Source organism: Cajanus cajan, chromosome 7 (genome assembly GCF_000230855.2).
Source record: "Cajanus cajan strain Asha chromosome 7, NIPB_CcT2T_4, whole genome shotgun sequence".
In the NCBI taxonomy this organism is placed as follows: domain Eukaryota; kingdom Viridiplantae; phylum Streptophyta; class Magnoliopsida; order Fabales; family Fabaceae; genus Cajanus; species Cajanus cajan.
This window is the reverse complement of record NC_138523.1, coordinates 526,803-551,823: the sequence shown is the minus strand read 5'-3', so window position 1 is coordinate 551,823 and position 25,021 is coordinate 526,803. Positions and strand designations below refer to the sequence as shown.

At 32.5% G+C, this 25,021-nt stretch overlaps 3 protein-coding genes and 1 pseudogene across 4 annotated transcripts; all 4 read right to left on the bottom strand.

Annotated features, from left to right (window-relative positions):
* Window positions 1–122: 122 nt before the first annotated feature.
* LOC109798185 (2-methyl-6-phytyl-1,4-hydroquinone methyltransferase, chloroplastic) lies at window positions 123–3,538 on the bottom strand. The gene is made up of 4 exons (XM_020358438.3): window positions 3,073–3,538; window positions 2,519–2,836; window positions 1,606–1,912; window positions 123–622 (listed from the first exon to the last, which is right to left on the bottom strand). Exons 1-4 carry the CDS (start codon window positions 3,318–3,320, stop codon window positions 467–469), a joined length of 1,029 nt encoding a protein of 342 aa, XP_020214027.1. The 5' UTR covers window positions 3,321–3,538; the 3' UTR covers window positions 123–466.
* Window positions 3,539–6,062: 2,524 nt separating this feature from the next.
* On the bottom strand, window positions 6,063–10,285 carry LOC109799156 (protein LIKE EARLY STARVATION, chloroplastic). Its single transcript, XM_020359690.3, has 4 exons — window positions 9,738–10,285; window positions 8,085–8,782; window positions 7,595–7,785; window positions 6,063–6,669 (listed from the first exon to the last, which is right to left on the bottom strand). The coding sequence occupies exons 1-4, from the start codon at window positions 10,180–10,182 to the stop codon at window positions 6,234–6,236; spliced, it is 1,770 nt and encodes a 589-aa protein (XP_020215279.1). The 5' UTR covers window positions 10,183–10,285; the 3' UTR covers window positions 6,063–6,233.
* A 61-nt stretch (window positions 10,286–10,346) lies between these two features.
* LOC145949583 (secreted RxLR effector protein 161 pseudogene) lies at window positions 10,347–12,016 on the bottom strand (annotated as a pseudogene).
* Window positions 12,017–18,485: 6,469 nt separating this feature from the next.
* Window positions 18,486–22,665, bottom strand: LOC114915988 (uncharacterized). 2 transcript variants are annotated; one of them, XM_029271675.2, is made up of 6 exons: window positions 21,882–22,665; window positions 21,213–21,442; window positions 20,478–20,612; window positions 20,252–20,383; window positions 19,642–20,040; window positions 18,486–18,975 (listed from the first exon to the last, which is right to left on the bottom strand). In XM_029271675.2, the coding sequence occupies exons 4-6, from the start codon at window positions 20,347–20,349 to the stop codon at window positions 18,837–18,839; spliced, it is 636 nt and encodes a 211-aa protein (XP_029127508.1). In that variant the 5' UTR covers window positions 20,350–20,383; window positions 20,478–20,612; window positions 21,213–21,442; window positions 21,882–22,665; the 3' UTR covers window positions 18,486–18,836. The 2 variants fall into 2 exon arrangements, with proteins under 2 accessions (XP_029127508.1, XP_082916698.1); XM_083060572.1 differs by having other exon boundaries at window positions 20,248–20,383; window positions 21,882–22,661.
* Between the last annotated feature and the right edge of the window lie 2,356 nt (window positions 22,666–25,021).

Genomic DNA, 25,021 nt, shown 5'->3' with positions numbered 1-25,021 from the left:
GTTATTATAAATTAAGGTTTTCAAAACAAAAGCATCATGGTTATACTAATAATTAGCATACAGATCTTACTTCTCTCTCAAGAATTAAGATAGCAATACATAGAAAAACTGAAGCAAACATGTACAAACTATAATTCGCACTTCTTTATTGAACAATTCTTGTTAAGATTCAATAGATATATTAAGGACTAAAAAAATGTGCATTTGGTACAAAAAAAAAAGCAAAAGAAGCAAGATATTTTGCTGATCTGACATGGTTCATCAAACAAGAGGCATCCAGCACACATTCTACATTTCTCTGCCAAAGCAACAATGGCACACATTCTATGAAGCTAGCAGTTGCACAAAACAAAACTAAGCTAATGGTTTCTGAAGCAAGAATGTCATCCTCAAGTAACTCTTTCCTACTATGTTGGCAAAATGCAAGTAAGAATCAATTGCTCACAAATTGGCACTTTCTCCAATCTTAGATGGGCATGCCCTTTGGAACAATTTTGTCTTTAATCCACATGTAAACTGGCACCAGTACGTAGTAAGTGGATGCAATTACACCAAGAATGAACCGATAAAGAAACACAAATGGATTCACAGCCTTCTTTACATCCTCTACCTTCGGACCAAGCTGCATAAACCCAAATCAAACAATACTTCAAAAGTTGTACTCAAATTAGAACAAGAGAACAGTCTTCCAAATAGAGTAAATTATGCATGCTTCTATGTGGATACTAATTTAGTGTCCATTATATATAGGGAATACTGGGGGATGTTTTACTAGTTATCCATTCCATAATACTCCTTTTGTTCGGCCTCCATTAAATTATGTGTATACTATTGCACTTTGGTTCCTTGAATGTGATTTTGATGGTTTATTAAACAAACTAATGGATTTGGGGCTAGTGTGTACTGATATAATATCAGTAACTCAGTTATAAATTTTGTTTCTCCTTAGTTGATGACGAATTTGCCCCTTGAGAAATTTCGCATCTTTCAAATTGCCCCATTATCCTATCCATGGTTCATGGATCCCTTCTTGAAACATAGAGCAACATACATTGGAACACCACAATTATTGCTGCCACCTTCACCACCACTATTTTGAGGAATAGGAGTAATTGAATTTTTATTTTTTGAAAAAAAAGATACAAGTTTAAAGAGATAAGGGAGTAATTGCACTAATTAACACATGGAGGTACAATGGAAAAAAACTAAGATGTGCACATCAGACTCATTGCATCCAAGATATCGTCTGCTTTTAAAACTTTACAGGATTGTCTTTTAAAAGGCACTCAAGTAAATAATGAGAGAAGGGTGTGTATAAACTGCACTTGACCTTGATTCTTAATGAAAGTGGAGTTTTTGGCAAAACAGAGCAAAAATTATTAGTAAAAGCCTATATGCCTAGAGCAAAGAAATTCTTTTCACCAAGGTTCTAACTCTATGTAACATTGTCTAAAACAGTCCAATTCCCAAGTCAACACTACACAAAGCCACTGGTATGTGTTTCACTATTTGAGAATAGTGAGTATGCATTTATTTTGACAAAATCAAAACCTGTAATCTTATATGAATATAGAGATGAAAAGGAGAAGAAAGAAAATGCATTACCTTGAGGGGAGAGTCTCCAGACAAAGGCTTGACACCAGTGACTGAGCAACCCATGATGAGACCATGCCTGCGCACCCCACGATACCATTTTGGACCAATCCTTTTGAGCTTAACATCTTTGAAACCAGCCTTTTTAAACCATTCAATGTACTCTTCCTCCTTTGGGAAGAGCATCCACACATCTGCAAAGAACTGAGATAACCAAAATGTTGGGTGCACAGGACCAATAACACAAGCTTTGCCTCCTATCTTTAGCACTCTGTATGCTTCCTTAATGCCACGTTGTGGGTCCGGCCAGTATTCAATACTGAACAACACATTGATTATTATAAGTGTTTATCAATTTGTCCTTGATGTTGCCAAACGAAATTTAATCTTGAGTTTGTAATATGTTACAATGTATCATTCATTTTAATCCTTTGTTTTATTCATTTTAATTTTATAGACTAATATAACAGAATCTTTCAAATTTAGATACCAAAATGTATATTTATTCGTTTATTTTAACTAACATTAAGACGAAGGTGGATGATATTTTGCAACATTTTGTAAAGTTAGCAACTAAAATTAAAGTTTCAGATCAAAGTGGAGGTTTACCCATTTCTCAACTATTCCTTTTTTGCTTAGTGATCATCAAGTATAAGATGTACTTATAGTTTGACTAACATCAATTGGGAAATTTCTAACAACAAGAAACTCTTATCTCACTGGTTGATAATTACTATATAGATCACAATTCACATGACTCTAGTGAGCTCGGTTAAAGACCAAATTCCCACCAATATTATCCATATCCAAACCAAAAAGCTCATTGGCAGCCTTAGATCAGATAAATTTCCTAAGTGCAGAACAGCAAGAGAAAAAAACTGAAAAGCCCTTCAAAGGCAAAAAATGGCAGAGCCATGATTGTTACCTTCCAGCAGAAACATATCTATCAGCATAATCAGTTGGAAATGGAAGATCTTCTGCATCCCCTTCAATTATCTTGCATTCTTTCAAGGGCTCCTTCTGCTTAGCCTTGGCAAGCTGGTGAGGTGACTGGTCAAGAATTGTAACATTTTTGGCATCCACATGTTTCACTATGCCAAGAGTGGTGAAGCCAGTTCCTCCTCCAACATCCACCACTCTCATCTTGCGATCATAGAGATCAGCAGGCTCCAGTGCCTCATCCCTCATGTCCTCAGTCCAGTGCCCCGGGTTTATGATGTGATCATACACAATTGACAGAAACCTTTTTTGAAATACAAATAAAGTCTCCCATTGTTAGAACAAGAGAATCGGCATAGTTTATAAGTACACACAATGTTTCATTATAGGTCTTTTAGTTGATGAATAAAAGCAAATCCATGAGTGTTTAAGTATAGAGAGGGCAATAAGACGTGTGAATACCCGACCTACAACAACATATAATGCTATTCTTGAAAAACTATATCTCCTCAAACAAATACAAAGCAAAAACTCATCGACCTGTAGAACCAAAAGGCCTCCTTCTTGTGCTGGATGAACCTAGGCTGAGAACTAGGCCTAGAGGCTGAGATGCTGCATGTTGGGGTCATGTTTTTTCTCACCCTTAACTTGTTATGAGACAACACACCCTTCTTGAAGAAGCACTTGTCCTTAAAGTTAAGAGTAAGACCAGTTGAGCCTAAACCAGGTGGAGCTATGCCACTAATGAGGTTTAGATTTTGAGCTCCATTGAGCATTAAGGAGGCCATGGAATGCTATATATAATATGAAGAAAGGTTATAATGTTAGACTTGCAATAAATGGCACATTATGTGGAACGGTGACCAAAATGGACAGCAACTGTTGATAGTTTATGTCATGAAAACAAGACAGGAACAGGAACAGGATGAATTGAAGAGTGTTGGAAAAGGGTGGTAGTGGTAATGTGGTGCAAGTAAGGATTATGCGGTGAGAGAGAAAGAGAGAAATTGGTGGTGGATATGCACCACATAATCCTAGCGCTAGTTGATGATCGCCACTTGTGGCCATCCCATCACATGAATTGGAAGAGCTTTGGATTTTCATTATATACTAGTTTAGTTCTAGTACTAGTACTAGATAAGATGCAGTGACTTCTTACAATAATAGAGTCTTGTTTCTTAAATTTATGTTTATATTATAAATCAAAATTCTTATTATTGAATTAAAATATTTTTTTAAGAGGATAAAAAAGTTTTTTTAAGTCACTTTGTTTCCTATTAACTTGTGTGACTTCTTTTGAATTAAACATTTATTTTTATTTTTATTTATGATTTTATTTATTTTAAATACGATTCTTTATATAAAAAATAACTAATTCATTAATTAATAATAATAATAAATTTTAATTAATAATATCACAATATTTTTTTATTCCTAAAGTATTTTTTTAAAATTAAATGATAGTAATTATGGTAATGCATTACACTTGATTTAAAGGAAATTTTTACTCATTTGTATTGTTAATTTATCAATAAATGTATTAATTAACTTGCGTGAAAAATAAGTAGAATGTTTATCAATGAAATTTAGATCAGTTGATATTTGAGTGATAACAATAAAAATTAATATTTTTAAAATAAGTTTGATGATTAAAATGATCAAAATATTGATTCAAAATTCAATCATTTAAACGTAATTGAATCATAGCTAAATTGATATTAATAAAAATCATGATAATTAAATAATACATAAAATGATATTATAATATCATAATTTAATAACGTTAAAAGTAAAACAAATCATCATTTTATATATTTTTAATATTTAAAGTGCATGTAAAAGTCTAAATATAATATTTAAGTTTAAATTTTTAATAAAATATAATAATATATATTATCAATAACAATTTTACATATTTTTTTTCATGATATAACAATTTTACAATTAGAATAGAAAAATCTTAAATTAATAGAATATAAAATATAAAATATCATGATACTAAAAAAATTATAAATTAATATAAATGACTAAATCATATATTTATAAAAAAATTATTAAAAATGATAGATAAAATAATTTTTTTCTAATTTGTAATTTTTATTAAATATATTTATCAATTTATCATAAAAACATATTCCATTAAACCTAATTCTTTAAGTGTGGTTATAAGTCTACGACATTTTTCCTGCTATTTTTTTTATCTTAATTATGTTGTTGTTGTTATTATTATTATTATTATTATTATTATTAAAGAAAAAAATATTTTGTGTTTCTTTATTTGAAAATAAAAATAATAAATAAAAGAGGTAATGAAGTGAGTAGTTCATTAAAAAGTGAGATTTTTTTTTGTTCGGTGGAAGTGAGATGTTTGAAAAAGAAATTTACCAAGAAATAGAGAAGGCAGAAAGTAAGAATTAAATAAAAAATGATAAAAAAGAAAAAGTGGATAAGAAGTAATTATGGAGACAAAATGGTTTAAGGTTTATTATTATTTTTAAAATACTCTTAAAAGAAAAAAAAATAGGAAGAAAATTTGAAATAATTTTTTTTATAAATTTAAAATAATTTTTTGGAGGATTAATAAGTTTTTTTTTACAAATAGTTTATGTATAAATTAGTTTTAAATTATTAAAAAAAAATATTTTATTTTCTAAAAGTGTTTCCAAGAGACTTTAAAAAAAATATACACAAGATATACATCCTTTTATTGTATAGATCAATATTATTGATTCATTTTCAAAATGAGCCTTAATAAACTTCTTAGAGTGAAAGAGAGGAGAAACTACTAGGGATGACAAACATACCCGTACTCGCGAGTAATACCCGAACCCGTCCCGACTTTGACGGGAAATACCCAGTTTAACTCGTATGAGCAAAACTCATGGATTCAAGCTTAGGTTATAAGTATATAAAAATATTTTCACCCTAAATTGAATTTAATATATTGAATATATGGATCTTAATCTTTTAAAATCTAAAATCTATTTGTTCAATTCAGATTTCAGAGGCAAAACTAAATTTAATTGATGTCTTTACATTATTATTCGAATATTAAATGAGTAAATGTTGCTTAATTTAATATTTTTTATTTGGATAAACTTTTTCAAAAATAATTTTTAAAAAATAATATATATATATATATATATATATATGTAAATTAATATTAACTTATACATACTTAAAAATAAAAAATAAAATTTTAAAAAATTAATAAAAAAAAATTAATTTATACATAAACTAATTTTTTCTTATAAAAAAGTTTAATTTTAAAATTTCTCTTATATAAATACTTAAAAAAACCTTAAAATAAACTCCTGCAAGTGTTTCCTTTAATATTGCGACTTACTGTGGTTGTGGGAAATTCCGACATAGACCCTTTAACAAAAAATCCAGTCTTCCCTCACCTCCTTTTGATCCGAACCGAACCAAACCAAACAAGAAATTTCCTCACTAAAACTTATATTCTTCCTTGCCCAGGGGCTCCGGAAATGTTGAGAGGTGTTAAGCCGAAGAGATTAAAGCCCAGAGTGTGAAATCGAAAAAACATCTATTGATGAAATACATATGTATAGATACGTATATAAATAACTATTATATTGGAAAGAAGGAACTTATTATTGAGTCCTTAAACTTGTAGATATGATCATATCATTCATCATACAAGTTAGCGTATTCCCATGCTCAACTCAAGACGATGGAAATCACGGTTCCTGAACTTGCTGTATTTCAGATGTTTTTGGAAGGGAAGGTTCCTGAACTTGCTGCTGCATTTCAGATGGTTTAGGAACTTCCCTGAGCTGGACGGAGTTTTCATAGCAGTGAGAGAAGTCATAATGAGGGAATTTCTCATACCACGTATCTTCTCTTACGTGTGTGTCCCAGTGTTCCCCACAACTGCTTTTGCCGTACTTGTGAATCCAACCAGAACAATTGTGGTGCTCACCCCATGTTCGGTTCCATCGTTCTCCATGCTTCCCTGCCCACCACTTCTCTCCCTGCTTCACACCATTACCATTTGGATCAAAATTCTCATCCCATTTGTCACCCCATTTCTCCCATCCACCGTCCACTGATCGCTCAGCCCATTTGTCAGTGTATTTTATGCTCCCACCATACCCATCATATGTACCACCCCACCTGCCAAACATAAAAAACACAGTTACTCCCTATTTATTGCTCAACATTAGGGGCATGTTTGGAGAAACAAAATCAAAATAAATTTCTCCATAAACAAACTAATTTTCGCATCAGTTAAAAATAAGACTTTGAAAAAGTTAATAATTGAGAACTTTTAGAAATTAGTTTATGCATTAACTAATTTTAGTTTTTGAAAAAGTTTATTTAATTTTTCCTTCCTAGTTTGCTTTCTTAGAAGTGTTTTTATAGAAATATCCGAACAGGTTTTAGCTAAAATTTCATTCACTCGCAACTTCTTTGTAAAAATTCCATTTGTTTTTATCAAAATATCAAGATGGAATTCTCAAATTTAATACAATACAGACCAGCTAGTAGACAGAATTGAATGCAAGCAAAGAATAGAGGTTACTATTATTACATCCTTTCACCAGTGATATCATTTGAGAAAATCAATCTTAAAGGAAAAAAACAAAACAAAAGATAAGAGCATCGAATTTGAATATATACATATAAAATTTTCTAAAATACTCTGATGGAATTCATAGTTTAGACAGAGTAGACATCTTGACCGTAAACATATTTCCTTGAGTTCATACAACTATATTGAAGACTTAAATATTTTTGTTTTGGTAGCATGAAAATCATAAACTGAGTTCAAAATAATTCAGTCTATGTCATCATGTTACAGGCTTATGGCCAGTTTGTTTTATTTTATTTTATTTTCTAATGCAAGCCTGCATTAGACAAGAGAAACTTTCAGTTCTTTATATCAAATGCTCTCAAAAATCATGCAAAGTACCATTTGCAGACAAAGGAATCTTAAACAAACATACACATTAAAAGATTATCAAACATTTGAAAACAGTAAGGATTAAATGCTGTGAAAAGTTTATTCAAATTCTAATATAGTTTTCTTGACAATTACCTTTCATGCCAAACATGAGCATGCCCAGGATCAAGTGGTGTGTTTGGGTCAATACTGCACCACTTGTATGCCCATTTTTCTGTTTGACCAGAGGCATTGTAGCGTTCCCCCCATTTTTCCTGCCACTCGGTACCGTAACCATTTTTTCCCCACTTGTCTGCAGTTTTCTCGAAATTCATAACCCCATTTTCCTGCAAGCGAAAACCATTCTTGGTATGATTTTACTGAAATGAAATAATCTGTAATCCAAGACTCTATAGGTCAGACCTATGGATGTTGAGGCTAACTACAGATAATGCATTAATGATTGGCAAGATACACTAGAGACCAATTACACAAGAACTCAAAAAATATGCCCAATTCCACAGCAGAATACGTGTAAATGGAGGCAGGAATGTTAACTACTAGAAATATGCTAATCACGCTAAATGAAACTTTATATTAAGAAAGGCATTTAAATGCATATTAAAATGTGTCAAATTTTGCTAACCAGACTGAAGGATTCTCTCCAAAATTCACGCCAAACATTTCCATTTGCATCACGTCCGGATTTCTCAGAACCAAGTTCCTTATAGCCAAAATCATCAGAAGCCTCCCAGTACTTCTCTTGCCATTCAATAGCTTTGTCAGCACTAACACCTCTGATCATTGTCCACCTGCAAAGCACACCATCAGGTCTTTGCTCAATTCCTGTGTCTTTCCACCATCTTGTTCCATCCGGATTCACTCCAATAGGTGACGCTTTATTGGCCTCACTAAGGGCACGTGCTATTTCTGCTGCATAGTCAGAAGAAGATGTATCGTGTATCTGTTCCTCTTCCAAGGGAAGTGACAAGGAAGGTGACTCGGAAAGAGACTCTGGATCGGATGCAGATTTCACTTCCTCAACATCTAAAAATGACTCAAAGGGTGGAAGAGAATCACTATGTTTGCTTTGGGAAAGTACAGTCTCAAACGGAATAGAGAGAAATTGTGGTGTCCATTCCTTCTCTTTAAGTGCACTGGGCAAGGTAGGAAGAACAGAAGACTTGGTATCTAACCGCAACCCACTGCTATCATCTAAAGGAACGCCACTATCCACAGGGGGTGTCCAGGACCAAAAATCGGGGCCAGGCACACCATTTATCTGACTTTCCGACTCTGACACAAGAATACCCCTATTCTGCACTCCCATTCCTGAATCCGATTCTATCACACATCAAACACAAGAATACATCAATACATAAAAAATCAACACTAACAGTAACATCTCCCAAGTACAACATCCATTTACAAAAAAAAAAAAAAAAAGAAAGTAAAAAAGCCATTCAATTTCATAAGGAATAGAATCCACAAGTAAACTCAAGGTTTTAAAATGTGGTTTCTTAGGAAATTGCAAACAAATACTGTCCATGCAGTCACGGTAACCGATAAAACCTTGACATTGCAGCTGAAATCGCAGTCCAGACTGTTCTTAAAACATTGAGTAAACTCAGCAATAGCATCTTCAAAGCATGTGTGATTAGAAACTATAAAATTCACGCAATTTGTAAACCATGTAACCTCAATGTCAATAGTAACTTCAAATTTTGATATAAAAAAAAAAAAACAAAATTATAAAACATAAATCCAGCCAAAACTAAATCGCACAAAAAAAATAAAACAATAGAAACTTTGATTTCCTTATTGTTTTTCCGTTCTTGATTATCAAAATTCGAAAGAAAGTATCGATATGTCAACAACGACTACAAACTTTGACAGAAGAATAAAATAAAGCAAAAAGGCAGCCACTATTTAATTGCAAAAAACAAAATAAAACAATAGAAGTATTGAATTTCATATTGATTTTTCCTTTTCCGTTCTTCTTTTCATTACGGAAAGGAAGTGTCAGCAGAAGTGAAAATGGATCCTGTAGAGTTGAAAAATGTACTGCACCGTGCACCCTGTGCAGTTTAGATAATTAGACTCATCACCTTTTACTTACTAAATGCACACATTTATTTATAATTAATATATTATTCGAAAGGCAATGCATGCAGCTTGAAAAAGACTCTGCAGAGGATCTTAATCAGCAGAAGTACTTATTCCTCGATTGTCGTGCGAATAGCGTAATTTGCAGAGTGAAAACCCTAAGAGGAGATCGAAAGAGGAAATTGAGTTTTACCGTGATGTATGTCGCCGTCGCGGGTGGCGGCGTCGGGATCGGCGGTATTGCGCTCCTGAAGAAGTGCTCTGGCTGCGGCGATTGCTGCGGCGGCGCGATCAATGACCTGCATGCGCTGAACCCTGTCGCGCTCTTCGGAGGAGACCTGGAGAAGCTTCTGGAACTCGGTGGTCTTCTTGTCCAAATCGGCGTCGTGGTCGTCCTGCGGCGCTGCGACGCGGTCGGCGATTGTGTTGAATTGCGTGTTCTTCCTCTCCCTCTCCACCGCCTTCTTCCACATGTCCAGGTACGAGGATTCTCCTTCTATTCCTCCGCTCGTTCTCGCTCCCACTCTCACTCTCACTCTCACTCTCACTCTCGCGCATCCTCTCTTTCCGATTCCTTGTTGCTGCAGAAGGTGCACCCATGGGTACGGTGCACCCGCGGCGCATGTTCCGAGGTTCATGCAGAAGCAGAAGCAGAAGGGAGCGGAATCAACAGTGTGTGTGAGAGTGTGTGACTAAGGAGTGAGGATCGTGATAATGAAAATAGCAGTGTGTGAAAGTGAAATGTGACGCTTCCCAGTATTTATACGCTGCTTTGTTCCTAGAAATGGGAAGGGTAAAATAGTCATTGGCCAGTGGCAGTGACGTGAATAAGGCCCAACGCGGAGGGTTCTTTCTCGAAACAAAAGGGAAGGGACATTTTCTTCGCCTGCAAGGGAGGAACCAGACAAATACATCTCTTTTTACAACTAAATGTTTCTTCCTATTTATTTATGTACCTTGAGATTTCTTTTTTCTTTTTTCTTTTTTCTTTTTTCGTGAAAACTACTGTAAGATGGTGATATCATATCATTCTTCCAATGCTTCATAATTGTTACATTAAATTTACATTTATATTAAAACATATCGAATGAGATATTTTTGTGATTAAGATTTTAAAGGTGAGATAAGATCCATTCCAAGCACAGGAACTCCGATTATTTTCCACTTTTAACGGTTTTCAAGAAGATGAGGTACGTGACATCCAAGAAGATGGACGGTGACAATTAGACAAAGAAAATATATATTAAAAAAAATAAAAATAAACTTGAGGGTAAAATTCGTAAAAAATAAGTTCAGAACATAAAGTAGGATTAAACCAAAAAGTAAAGTGATACAATTTGTTGTAAAAGGAAGAAAAAGTAGAGAGAAGAAATAAGACAGTATGAGATAGAGAAAAAATTTTAATCAGTGTATTATCTTTGGGAGAGGAGTAACCTATTTATAAGTATATGGGTAACTGAACAATTACACAATAAAGGGAATAATACATAATGGACATATAAATGGTAATGATTGATAATGAATATTGGCATTCACTAATTAAGCCACTAATTATTATTCATAACACTCCCCTTTGGATGTCCAATATTTAGAATGTGTCTCGTTAAAACCTTACTAGGAAAAACTCTGTGGGATAAAAACCTAGTGAAGGAAAAAGAGTACATCATTCATAAATATTTATTTCTCCCCCTCATGCATACAATCTTTAAGACGACGGAGTCCAATCTTGTGTATCAACTATTCAAAAACTTTTCTTGGAAGTGACTTTGTAAAGAGATCTGCTAGGTTGTCACTTGAGCGGACTTGTTGAACATTTATATCACCATTCCTTTGAAGATCATGAGTAAAAAAGAATTTTGGTAGAATATGCTTTGTTCTATCTCCCTTTATGTATTCATCTTTCAATTGTGCAATACATGCAGCATTATCTTCATATATAACCGTCGATGTCATTTTTCTAGAAGATAAACCACAAGTTTCCCGTATGTGTTGAATCACAAATCTTAGCCAAACACATCCACGACTTGCCTCATGTAATGCTAAAATTTCAGCATGATTAGATGAAGTGACTGATATGGTTTGTTTTACAGATCGCCATGAAATGACTGTACCACCACTTGTGAACAAATATCCTGTTTGTGATTTACCATTATGAGGATCCGACAAATAACATGCGTCTACATAACCATTTAGTTCTGGTTTGGAAACATTTGAATATAATAACCCCATATCCATTGTACCTCTAAGATAACGAAGTATTTGTTTAACTCCATTCCAATGTCTTCGTGTAGGTGAAGAACTATATCTTGCTAACAAATTAACAGCAAATGTTATATCAGGTCGTGTATAATTAGCAAGGTACATTAGTGTTCCTATAGCACTAAGATATGGTACTTCAGGACCAAGTATTTCTTCATCCTTTTCTTGGGGTCTAAATGGATCTTTATTAACATCTAAAGATCTTACAACCATGGGAGTGCACAATGGATGTGATTTGTCCATATAAAACCTTTTAAGCACCTTGTTATATAAGCTTCTTGATGCACAATTCCATTTTCTAAGTATTCAACTTGCAATCCTAGACAAAACTTTGTCCTTCCTAGATCCTTCATTTCAAATTCTTTCTTTAAGCAATCTATTGCTTTTGAAAGCTCTTCAGGAGTTCCAATAATGTTTATGTCATCTACATAAACTACAATTATGGCAAATCCATTTTGAGATCTTTTAATAAATATACACGGACAAATTGGATCATTTTTATATCATTCTTGTAACAAGTATTTACTTAGTCGATTATACCACATACGACTTGATTGCTTTAGCCCATATAGGGACTTATTTAATTTAATCAAATAATCTTCTCTAGAAATTGTATCGTCAGGCAAATTAAATCCTTCTAGGAGTTTCATACAAATGTCAGCATCAAGAGAGCCATATAAATATGCTGTAACTACATCCATTAGATGTAAATTAAGTTTTTCATGTACAACCAAACTAATTAAATATCGAAAAGTGTTTGCATCCACTACAGGTGAATATATCTCTTCAAAATCAATACTGGGTCTTTGTAAAAAACCTTGAGCAACTAGTCTTGCTTTGTATCTCACAATTTCACCATTTTCATTTCGTTTTCACACAAAAACCCATTTGTATCCAATTGGTTTTACACCTTTTGGTGTACGTAGTATTGGTCCAAAAACTTTTCGTTTAGCAAGCGAGTCTAATTCTGCCTCAATTGCATCTTTCCATTTTGGCCAATCATTTCTTTGTCGACAATTGTTGATGGATTTTGGTTCTTGATCCTCAATATCATTTATTTCATTTAGCGCTATATTATATGCAAACACGTCATCAATATTGACATTGTTTCGATTCCATCATATTCCATTCATGACATACTTTATTGAGATCTCTTCATTTTCAATAATTTCAAGTACTTGAGTTTCTTCTGGAACTGAAATATGAGTTATGTCAGAGGAATCTTTTTGAGTTTTTACATCCTCAATTTGGTCATTTTGCTCTTTAGCTCCCTTTTTTATTCAAGGATTCTTATCCTTGGAACCAATTGGTCTACCACGCTTCAGGCGTATTTGTGACTCGTTTGTAGTATTAAGTTGTCCAATAGGGACTTCGACTCTTATTGGAGCATTAGCCGCTGGTACATATGACTTAGTCACCCTTTTTGGATCTGTGAATACATTTGGTAATTGGTTGGCTAGATTTTGCAAATGAATTATCTTTTGAACTTCTAATTCACATTGTTTTGTACGAGGATCAAGATGAGATAGTGATAATTCATTCCAACTAATATCTTTTTCCAACTGTTTTTGTTCTCCCCCTAATGTTGGGAAAATCAACTCATTAAAATGGCAATCGGCAAACCTAGCTATAAATAAATCGCCTGTTAATGGTTCAAGATATTTTATTATAGATGAGGATTCATACCCAACATATATTCCCAACCTTCTTTGAGGACCCATTTTGGTTCTTTGAGGAGGGGCAATTGGAACATATACAACACACCAAAAGATTCTCAAATGAGAAATATTAGGTTGCTCACCAAAAACCAACTGTAAAGGAGAGAATTTGTGATAACTTGTTGGCCTGATGAGAATTAATATTGCGGCATGTAAGATTGCATGCCCCAAAGTTGACATTGGAAGTTTTGATCTCATGAGTAATGGTCTTGCAATTAGTTTTAAACGTTTGATAAATGATTCTACAAGTCCATTTTGTGTATGAACATGTGCTACTGGATGTTCAATATCAATTCCAATGGATATACAATACTCATTAAAAGCATGAGATGTGAATTCACCAGCATTATCCAAACGAATTTTCTTAATTGGATAATCAGGAAAATGAGCTCTTAATCTAATTAGTTGAGCTAATAATCTCGCAAACGCCTGGTTGCGAGTTGATAATAAACAAACATGTGACCATCTTGTTGATGCATCAATTAAAACCATAAAATATCTAAATGGTCCACATGGGGGTGTATTGGTCCACAAATATTACCTTGTATTCGTTCTAAAAACAAGATAGATTCATGCCCAATTTTTGCTGGTGATGGTCTAATTATTAACTTTCCTTGGGAACAAGCGGTACATGAAAAAATATTTGATTGAAGAATCTCCCGGCTCTTCAATAAATGACCGCATGAATTTTCAATTATTTTTCGCATCATGATAGTCCCAGGATGACCCAATCAATCATGTCAAACCTCAAATTTATTTTGATTTGTAAACTTTTGGTTTACAATAATATTTGTTTCAACTGTATTAACATACGTGCAATACAGTCCATAAGAGAAAGCAGGTGATTTTTCCAATACTTCCTTTTTATTCAAGTGGATTTTCGTGATATAAAGATATTCTACATTCTCTTCATTGTTTGTTTCAATATGAAACCCATTTAAACGAATATCTTTGAAACTTAATAAGTTTCTATAAGACTTAGAAGAATATAATGCATTTTTAATATGCAACTTCGTTCCTCCCGGTAACAATATATTAGCTCTTCCGGAACCTTCAATTATATTTGTAGTACCAGATATGGTACTAACTTTGATTTCTTGCATCACTAAATTTGAAAAGAATTTATTCTTCTTGAGAATTGTGTGAGTCGTTGCACTATCAACGAGACACATATCTTCAATATTGATGCTATGGTCAATATCCATTCTTAAAATATTTGTCTTGAAAAATATGACTTTCTTCAAGAAAATTCTTCACAGCTTTGTCTTGTAGTTGCAACACCAATAGATAAAAGACTATCGTGCTAATAACGTGTTATAAAAGAAAGAAAAAGTTGAGAGAATAAACAAGATAATAAGAGATGGAGAATAGAATCTGACTGGTGTATTATCTTTGGGAGAGAAGTAACATATTTATAAGTATATGTGGTAACTGAACAATTACACAATAAAGGGAATAATACATAACGGACATATAAATGGTAATGATTGATAATGAATATTGACATTCACTAATTAAACCATTAATTATTATTCATAACACAATTAAATAAATTAAAAGTGTTTATTAAAAATTGTTAATGTAAAATAATAATAAAAAAACATTTGTTTTGGACAATATAATAAAGTGGGTTAATGCTGACATGATATATTGGAGATCACTTTTTTTATTTTCTAATGTATGAAACAACTCAAATAAGTTGCTTCTTTTACAGATACCCTTAGTAGCAGGCGAGTTTCACAAGGAATGTAATCCGAGAATTTTCCACTAAAATAAAATTTTTTTAAAAAAATTTACCAAAAAAGCATCTGTACTAATTTATTTACCCAAGTAGCACCTTTTACTGTTCACGTTCAGAATTCAGTTCCTGGGAAACCGAATTCTGAGCTGTTAAATTTTTAAATTTTTTTTTTTTTTTTGCGTTTTGGATCTGAGCATGGTATAAAACTGTGGATCCAGAACGACCCGTTCTCCTTTCAGAACAAGCCATTCCGAATGCAAAAATACACATATGCCGAATGGATCAAAACAAACCGTTCTGTTTGGACGTTCCAGTTTCAAAATTAACAAATTATACGTGCAAGCAGAACGACCCATTCTACTTGGAGAACAGACCATTCTAATTACAACATTAACACACAACCTGAACTACAAACAGAAAAGAAAAACAAAATTAAACACTACTCAGAATTCGATTCCCACATAACCAAATTCTGAGTATGCACAGTAAAAAGTACTAATTTTGTAAATAAATTAGATCGGGTGCTGTTTTGGTAAATTTTTTTTAAAAAAAGTTTTATTTCAGTAAAAAATTCGTAATCCGATTTGGTTGTTGATTTGTTGCATACATGCAGATATATAAACTGTAGATTTTGATACGCTAGTAATGTTATATCTCCTACTAATTAATTATTGTAAAGATGTTGTAATAACTAATAATAGATTTAGAGAGAAACGATGATTTGAAGAATGGATGAATCATGTGGTATGAGTGATGTTGTCTGACACGTGGAAATTCGATTTGGCACGTGTTGATAGAAAGATGTTGGAGTGTGGTATAAGTTACAAGTGTTGGCGGCATGCAACGAATTCCCATTAAATTTGGTAGCATATGATAATGAGCATTGGCGAAGAAGCAAATAGCAGAATGTCGTCAGTGACAACGTTAATCTCATGCTCGCTCCACAGAGTGAAGAGAAGCGCCATCCCTCTCTCTCCCACAAACATAAACTCGTTTTTCACTTCCAAAACTCCAACCCACACGATTCTCTCCATGAGCCGTGACCCGAACCATGTACCCGAATACCCGGGAAAGGGCCCACCCGAGGTCCCGACGCTGCCCAAAACCGAACCTCCTCCCATTCCAAAAGAGCAACTCGTGGTTCCGGAAATAGAACCCAGAGTGCCACCCGAAATAGTCACGGATCCTACTTTTGACCCGTACCCCAATCCCAAACCAGATGCACCAAAACCGCCGCTATCCCCACCCGGTCCTGAGACGCCGCTGCCGAAGCCGCCGGAGACGCTGCCGCAACGCCCACCGGATGTGGTTCCGCCGCGTCCCCCGGGACCGGATATTGTGCCACCGACTACTCCGCCGGATAGAACGCCACCCACTGGACCAACTATTATTGTGTAGCTTTTGCAATATTTTAATATACCAGTTTTCATGTTTCGTATTATAATTTCTCATTTCACCATAAATTATTAAGATAAAATAAATAAATAAATATTGCATTTCATAAATTATTTTGCTAAATTCTCAAACAAAATAGACGAGAAGGGAATGAGTATTAATTATTAATTATTAGCGCCACTTCCCACTAGGGAGTGTTACGAATTACGATAATAGGATTCGGATTTTGGAGGAAGGGCCCAATGGGCTCCAGATTGATTGGGATTGCAGGCTGGGATTTTGAAGCCCAGCCCCAAGTTGCTGAAGGGAAGGTTCTGGAGCAACCAGCCTTTGAAGGAGAGGAATCTAATGAAGGATAGTTGTCCAAAACTTTCAAAGCTTTGTAAGGATTCATATTTAGCAAAGTCTAAAATGTCATAATCTTCTCCCATGACCTAATTCCAGAACATAATCACATGCATTGCACAATATATAAATTACAATTTTTTTAATTATTATATACATCTATCAATTTATCTGTAATACAAAAGCCCTTATTAAAACTTGTCACTTATGCTTTTCAAATCAAAGTTTTATCTTTTCGAATTTCTTTTAATTTTCTTTTATTAACTTTTTCTATTTTTAGCCTTTCAACTTTTTTTTTATATATTAATTTACTATCAGTTTAGGGTTTTTAATTTTGAATTTTTATTTAACTTATTTAAATTATTTTTCATATAATGAAAAAATCAAAAAAGGAATTTGAGTATTATATTTATATGTGAAAGACTGATAATAGAATTTAAAAATAAATAAATAATAAATATTAATTAATAAATACGAAAGGCATACACTTTTTTTATTTTTATATTTGAATTTAGATTAATATCTATAATAAAATAATGTGTTTCATAACGTATTTAATATATATATATATATATATTAATAATAAAAGGAATATTTTTTAATACATTTATTTTTACTATTTTATCCTTATAATTACATGTAAATTATTGTTTATCCTCTAAAAAAAATCAGTATTTTTTTTTTCTTCTGCACTTCATTGTAAAGATCTGACATTGTCTAACACAGGTGGCACAATTAGTTACACAATCCGTAATTCCACTAAAAATATTCAATTTTTAAAAAGGTAAGTGATGGACTCTATTTATACATGAACATACATGATAAAAAATACTTTGATTTTTTTCTCGTTTTTATTATGAAAACAATTTATATAAAAATGATTATGATAAGTAACTACTTATTCAATAAATTTTTAATCAAGTTTACCTAACACTCTAACAGCACAATAAATGAATTATGAATTATCCTTTTAAAACATTAAATGAATGTACAAATTATTGATTGATATTTATTTGTTTGTCTGTTTTACTCAAAGAAAAATCGGAGAAAAATGTGTGTATCATATTGCATCCCGTCATCACATTCTCTTGATTTACGTATACTATCTAATGTGTTATGTTTTATAAAGTGGATTTCACTTAAGAAACAAAAAGTAAGCACAATATTTTACATTAGTGATTATAGATTTCAAATCTTCTAAAACCAGTGAGAAAGCAGATAAGATTGTCCCTTAATTAAAATATTCAATTGAATGACGTATGCAATATCCTATTTGTTACCCTAATCACAAGTCCTTCAGTGATTATACATAATCAATCCAACAGAATGCTTTTCTTGTTCTCTATAGGTTTAGATAAAGTGATGCATGTATTGCTAAGTTACTGCGTTCAGGGTCTTGTTATGATCAACGATATAGCATACTCCCACATCAGCAAGGACGGAGCCAAGGGGGGACCTACGGGTGCCACGGCCCCCCCAACAATTTTAATTTTTTTTTATATACATATATATTACTATATGGCACCCCCTATTTTTAATATAAACTCATATTTTTAATATAAACTCATATGTATATTACTATATGGCACCCCCTATATGGCACCCCCAGTATTGAAATCCTGGCTCCGTCCCTGCACATCAGAATCATGATTAGTTTCACAAGAGTCAAGATTGGGCCTTCGGTTGTGATCACTAAGCCCATTTGCAGAAAAAGGTTGCAGGTTTATTGCATATCATAGGATCCAACAAGCTACAACTCCCCATTCTCTTGTTACAATTCTTAGTTTCCTTTTCACCTCAACTCAGTGGAAATGTAGGATTTTTACCAAAAGTTTCAAGGTAGAACGGGAAGTTCCACCTTGTCAAAGGAAAAGAAACTGACCCTTCCCTCTGCGACCAGGCAGATTTTCAAAGGAATGCCACCACACTGTCTTTCAAGAGCTTCAATTTCTGCTCTAGATGGTAGATGACCCCTAACAGAAGATACAAGTTATAATTGATTAAGTAGATTTCCATAAACTGATAATAAAATTGAAGGAAAAATTTGCATAATCAGTGTGGTTCATTTTCAATTCATTTTTTAAAATGAATGAGTATAATGTGTGCCTAAGTGATCCTAATAGATAAATACCTACAAGTCTACAACAGCTAGTTCCTCACTCTTCTTCACCCAGGAATTAGACCTATTCCTCCATGTCCAAATGCCTATCATGACAAAAGATATCTTAAGAGATAAAACCGCATCTTCCCATTGTCATTACTTTTAAATATGTTGAGTTCAATCAAAGACCCACATCATCAAAATAAGTAAATAATTACGAGGATTTAAATCCAAAGTGAACAAATATTATGACATGTGTTTAAAAACTCATGTAAAACTTTGATTGTACTCCAACAAAATTCTAAAAACACACACAAACACAATTAAGTAGCATCAGCATGCCTGTGCCAGCATGAGTTCCTCTGATACAATGGAGTGCAAAAACTACAAGTCATGATATATGCTAAAATTCCTCTGAGAAATGTTCTCGATTATTGATTATTCCATAAATTTCTGGATAACAGTATAAAGACCACTTGCCAATTATATTTCTAAATCTAAAGTGATCATATCATGCAATGAGAGATGAAGTAATTACCTAGACAAGTACAGCAGAAAACTCGGATCACCAGGGGAAAACTTTCTAAACCTGCTGTTTGGAATATAAACATCAAAATCTGGCCTCAAATCATTAATCTGCAACTCACCAAATAACTTATTAATGGAAAGCTCAGATTTGGAACCCATGTGTACTAGTTTTCTTTCTTCAGTAACTTCAAGGTCAACAGGTTTATGTGAACTTTTAATACTCTTCAAACTCCAAGCGACACCATGTCGCCCAACTATGTAGCCAAGAGACTTGAGATGCCTATAAACCTCAAACAGCTTCCAACAACACCCACTTTTCTTGCTAGAGACCTTTTCATACATTTCTGTTAGAGATATGTTTCTACCACCATTATCCAAGAGATGTAAGGCTCCTAGTTCCATAAGATACCTGCCAAATCAGCCTTTACATAAGTCACAAGTTCTCAAAACACATTACAAATTCTGAGATATACTACTTTCTAACACAAACAAGTGTATTGCCTACTTACATTGTTTATTATTCACAATTTCACATAAAGCTACGGCTTTAAGAATTATGCTACTTTCCTACTTCTAAATGTCACAACATAGTGCATATAAAAAGACGGCATATCACCTACAAAGTCTCCTCAATCGAAGAATAAATCTTGCCACTGCGAACTATTCCAGTTGATACCCACGTTTTGCCATTCTTCTCGATGACTTCTCCCATTCCCATCTCTTCAATTCAACAGCTTTTGGATTTCACATTACTGGCAAACGAAATGCAAAATCTCCACTTTTGAAAACCTTACTTAAGCAGGGGAAACAGATATGTAACTAATTTTCAGTGTACAGATGTTTGACCTGAACTGCAACTTGGGCATAGAACCAGATGAAAAGTGAAGCTCTTCTTCATCACTTGCATTTTGCAAGTGGACCTCATCATCACTATCTTCACTTGAAGAACATCCCCACGTCTTGTGTTCCATAGATCAAAAGCTGCAGTTTAAAATATCAACCAATTGAACGGAGGACCAAAATCCAAAAACAATTGTAAGGATCATTGGCAGCAACATCAGGAGGGGGTGAAAAATCATAAATGTCCCCACCTAAAATGCAGAATTATCCCTATATATATTACATATGCGTAAAAAGAAAAACCATAGATATAGAAAAGGCATAGACATATATTGCTGCTAGGAAAAAACATTTTCTAGCGGTTTCAAAAACGCCACAAAATACATTTTAGTTCTGTTTACATATAATATCATGGCAGGTTTTAGACCCCCAAAGCATGTTTGTATATATTTTTTCAACAATTTTTGGCAGATTAAAACGACCACAAAATATTTTTTTTTCACAAGCCATACTAGATTACACACTAAACCATACTTGAACACAAATTTTTTTGAGACCTAGTGAATACAAAATAAGCATAATCGATCAACACTAGAATACTTTTTGATCCTCTTCAATTATCACTAAATAACTAATGAATAATGCATGCATTTTATAGTAATAATTTTTCCAAACCCATATCCAGTATTACTCCTACATCCAAAATCACACATCAAATCTAAGAACTACAGCAACTCATACCAAACCAAGAAGTTACATTCAACCAAAGACAGACGTGAAGCCCTCGTGGGAATCAACAAACTCCACCCACAGTCCCTGCCACTAGTAGACCTTGCTCTGTTTCGCGTTCCTTCTAACACAGGTACCAACACAAACCTTCCCAGCTCCAAGACCTACGTAGATATTCCCAAGAAGTTGTATGTAAATCCAAGATTTGCACATACTAATTCATCAATGATGCTTTACCAATCCTGCAAAAAACAAAAGTCAATTAGTAAAAAAGATTCTGATGAGAAACTTAGCAACAATTACTCACATCACAAACTTTCACATATTGATAAGAAAATTTATCGAATCGCCTGCTAATTGAAAAACCATGATCAATTATAATTCAACTAAACTATGCACCCATTTCATACTAGAAATGTAAAGTAACAACAACAATTTTGCTAGCATCTCTTTCTTCTTGGTATTGTCCAAGTCATAGCTGTGTAATTGAATATGTAATCAGTAACCATTAGAACAAATTCTATATATAAACGAAATAAATACATATAGAAAAGAATGGGAAAAAAAATTCTATTGACATAAATAAGGCAAAAGGTAATCAATAACATACAATACATAACATGAAGCAAATAATCAAGATTTTGCTATTATAAATGAAAGATGACTAAGGTTCTTCCTTACCAAGAAATCGCAGGCACTAAAATTTCAAAAGTAGAAAGGTAATTCAAATTGCCTCATGTAAACTGCATGTCCATTCCATATCTCGTGTCTGTCTAAAGCTTCCATTATCCATATATTCTAGATCTCAAGTATTTAAGAAAATAAATAGTTGACATTATTCAGAAATGAAACATAAAAGATAACAAGCTTACATTCCAAGTAGGAATGGTCAAACCCCAGCTATAATACTAGGAACAACGCCCTGCATTAGATTTTATAATGAAATCAATTTCACAGAAAAATACCAAAACAACAATGAAGTAACCGTGGCTTTCTTCTTTCTCCATAGTAAAAAAATTGAGAAAGCGTGTCCAAGTTTTGGTAATTTAAATTACAAAACTATGTGCATGTCATTCAGTCACAAATTTCATTTCATTAAGTCTTAGCAAAGTCACTACAAACATTGGAATTTAAGGTTGTCACGTGTAAGTTTACCATAATTTGTAACCCGGTTTGTGCAGGGTGAAAATAAAATATACAGGAAAAGACAAAAGAAATTAGAGTGAAAACACTAGTAGCAAATTCATGAGTTCTAACTTCTAACCAAATAAAACAAGTTGCAAACATAAGTTCCAAACAAATAAAAAACACATAAGTGCCATATTACGTTGGGGCAACAACAGTTAAACATGACACAACAAAATACAGCAGGCAACAACCTACAATTAAAATTTTATAATTAACAACAGAAATTACAGAATAACTTCGTTAATTGATAATTTATAATTGAATCAACCACTAACCTATGTGTGACGTTCAAATTTATTTGTTTTCTAATTTTTTAAGCAAAACGGCGCCGTTTTCATTTTAATAAAAATCTCGGGCGGGTTCAGACCGGTTTGCACAGGAAAAAAAGAAATCGAAAAGATTTCTAACATGAAGACTGTTAGACTCCGATGGTGTATTTTGAGGCCCATGTAGCTGTGTCCCTTACCAAGCCCATAGTGATTACCTCGTAGGCCCATTTTCTTTTTCACATCTTCACTCGTAAAGAGTTAAGAAGAGACCCATCTGTTTTTCATGAAACCTCACTTGGAAAGCTAAATTTTACTATGATTCAGAGTTAGGAGATTCATGATGTTTTCAAATTTCAAGCATTGTACTCTCACATGTTTTCAAGCTCAAGATTGTCACCATATTAAGTAAATTCACAAAAGAAATAACTGCATGTTTATATTATTAACCATATGAACAATTTTAGAAGAGAAATTCTACACTATCTTTACATATTTAAAGGGTTTTGAAACTTTTTTTTTAAAAAAAATATATTTGACCATTTGATTTAGAATTTTTTATTTTTAACATGTTTATATTTTTCATTTCAATATATATTTTCTTAAAATTTTTATTATATATACGAAAATTTTCAATTTAGTAAACATATTTTTTATTTATAGTGAATCATGATAAATTGAAAGTTTTTATATTTATATTCAAATTATAAAAATAAAATTGAATAAAAAATTTACAAAATTTTATTAGAATCACGTTACTAGAAATTAATATTTTAGAGCTAGAAATATATTTAAAAATTATTTTTAATTTTAATTACTCTTTCTTATAGTTTTATAAATTTTATTTGTTAATTTTTATAATTTAAAAATATTTTATTTTAGTCTTAATACATATTATTTTTTTAATCTTTATCGTCTATTTTTATAAAGATTAAAAAATAAAATTTATAAAACTCTATAAACTAAAAAAAAATATGTAAAAAATTAAAATAAACTATTTTTAATTATAAAGCTAAAAATAAAGTTAAAGAATAAGAACTTAGTTGATGTTTGATGTTTATTTTTTGGTTGCTACAGTAGATGTACTAAACATCTGGATTGATTCTGTTTGTAATTACACAGTTTGTACTATGTTTCATGTCTCAAAATGATACAAGTACATGCCTCCTCAAAAAGAAAACAAACAAGGACATTACTGTGACAGGTGAAAAACAAATAATGGACCAGCCAAAAGTTTAGAAAGTTTCTAAGATGTTAAATTATCATACATGTATGCCTAAAGCTCATACTGTACATGTGTATACGTGTTTGCACTGAAAAATAAGTTACATACTGAAACATTGTCAGCTCAATCAGCTAATAGTTCTGCCTACTTTTCAAGGTAAAATCCAAGGCCTAACGTGTCACAAGAAAATAATTAGAGAAAAAAAAAAAGGAGGAAGTATGCCTATAATCTGTAATGAATTAATTGTAGATAAATGAATAAGACTGACCCATGAACAATGATTCTCATTGATGATAGGAAAATATCAGATACAGTATTCATAGACAAACACAAGTGATTGCAATTGTTGTATTTTTCTTTATAGTTATGTTATTAGTAGTATAAATTATTGACAATAACTAATTTTTGTCGGTAATATGTGTGCAAAAGGAGAAATTTATAATGAAAAATGAGATAGATTACTAATGTGAGAATTCAAAGCCATATTGAATAAATCAAAGCAGATTAAATTATACTTGGTTTTCATTTGCATAACATTTGAACGTTAAGACGACAAACAATTTAAAGCAAATGAGAGATTGAGTATCCGTTAATGAGGCATGTAAATGATGGAGATAATTTTGAGTTCTTCACTCATTAAGACCACTAATATGAATTAAATTAATTGCATATTGAACATCAAAAAGATAACTTATCTAATTTTTAATCCAATTTATACCTTTTATAAAAGAATGCAAAAGAACTTGCGAGTTTTAATTACTTTTTCTGCAGTCAACATAATCTAGTTTTAATTACGAGCTTTTGATATACCATTAGTTTATCTTGCGTACATTAGGTGATTTACATTCTTTACTTTATCATTAATTATTTGTTATTGTAATTGTACTGAGAAAGATACAAAAAATTTGACAAATAAACGACCAGCATACAAGTTTAGAAATTCTTAAAAAATTACATAGCTTTTGAAAATTTTGTTTTCCTTTATTGGTTTTTTGTTCCTGTTGATCTGTGTGACTCTAAAATAAAATAAAATAAAAATAGTTTCTCAACTAACTTCTTTTTTGTTAGTTGGCTATGATTCTGGTTTAATCTTGGGTTCTTTTGTATTTTGTATATATTTTCCTTTTCTTATCTTTCTCTCT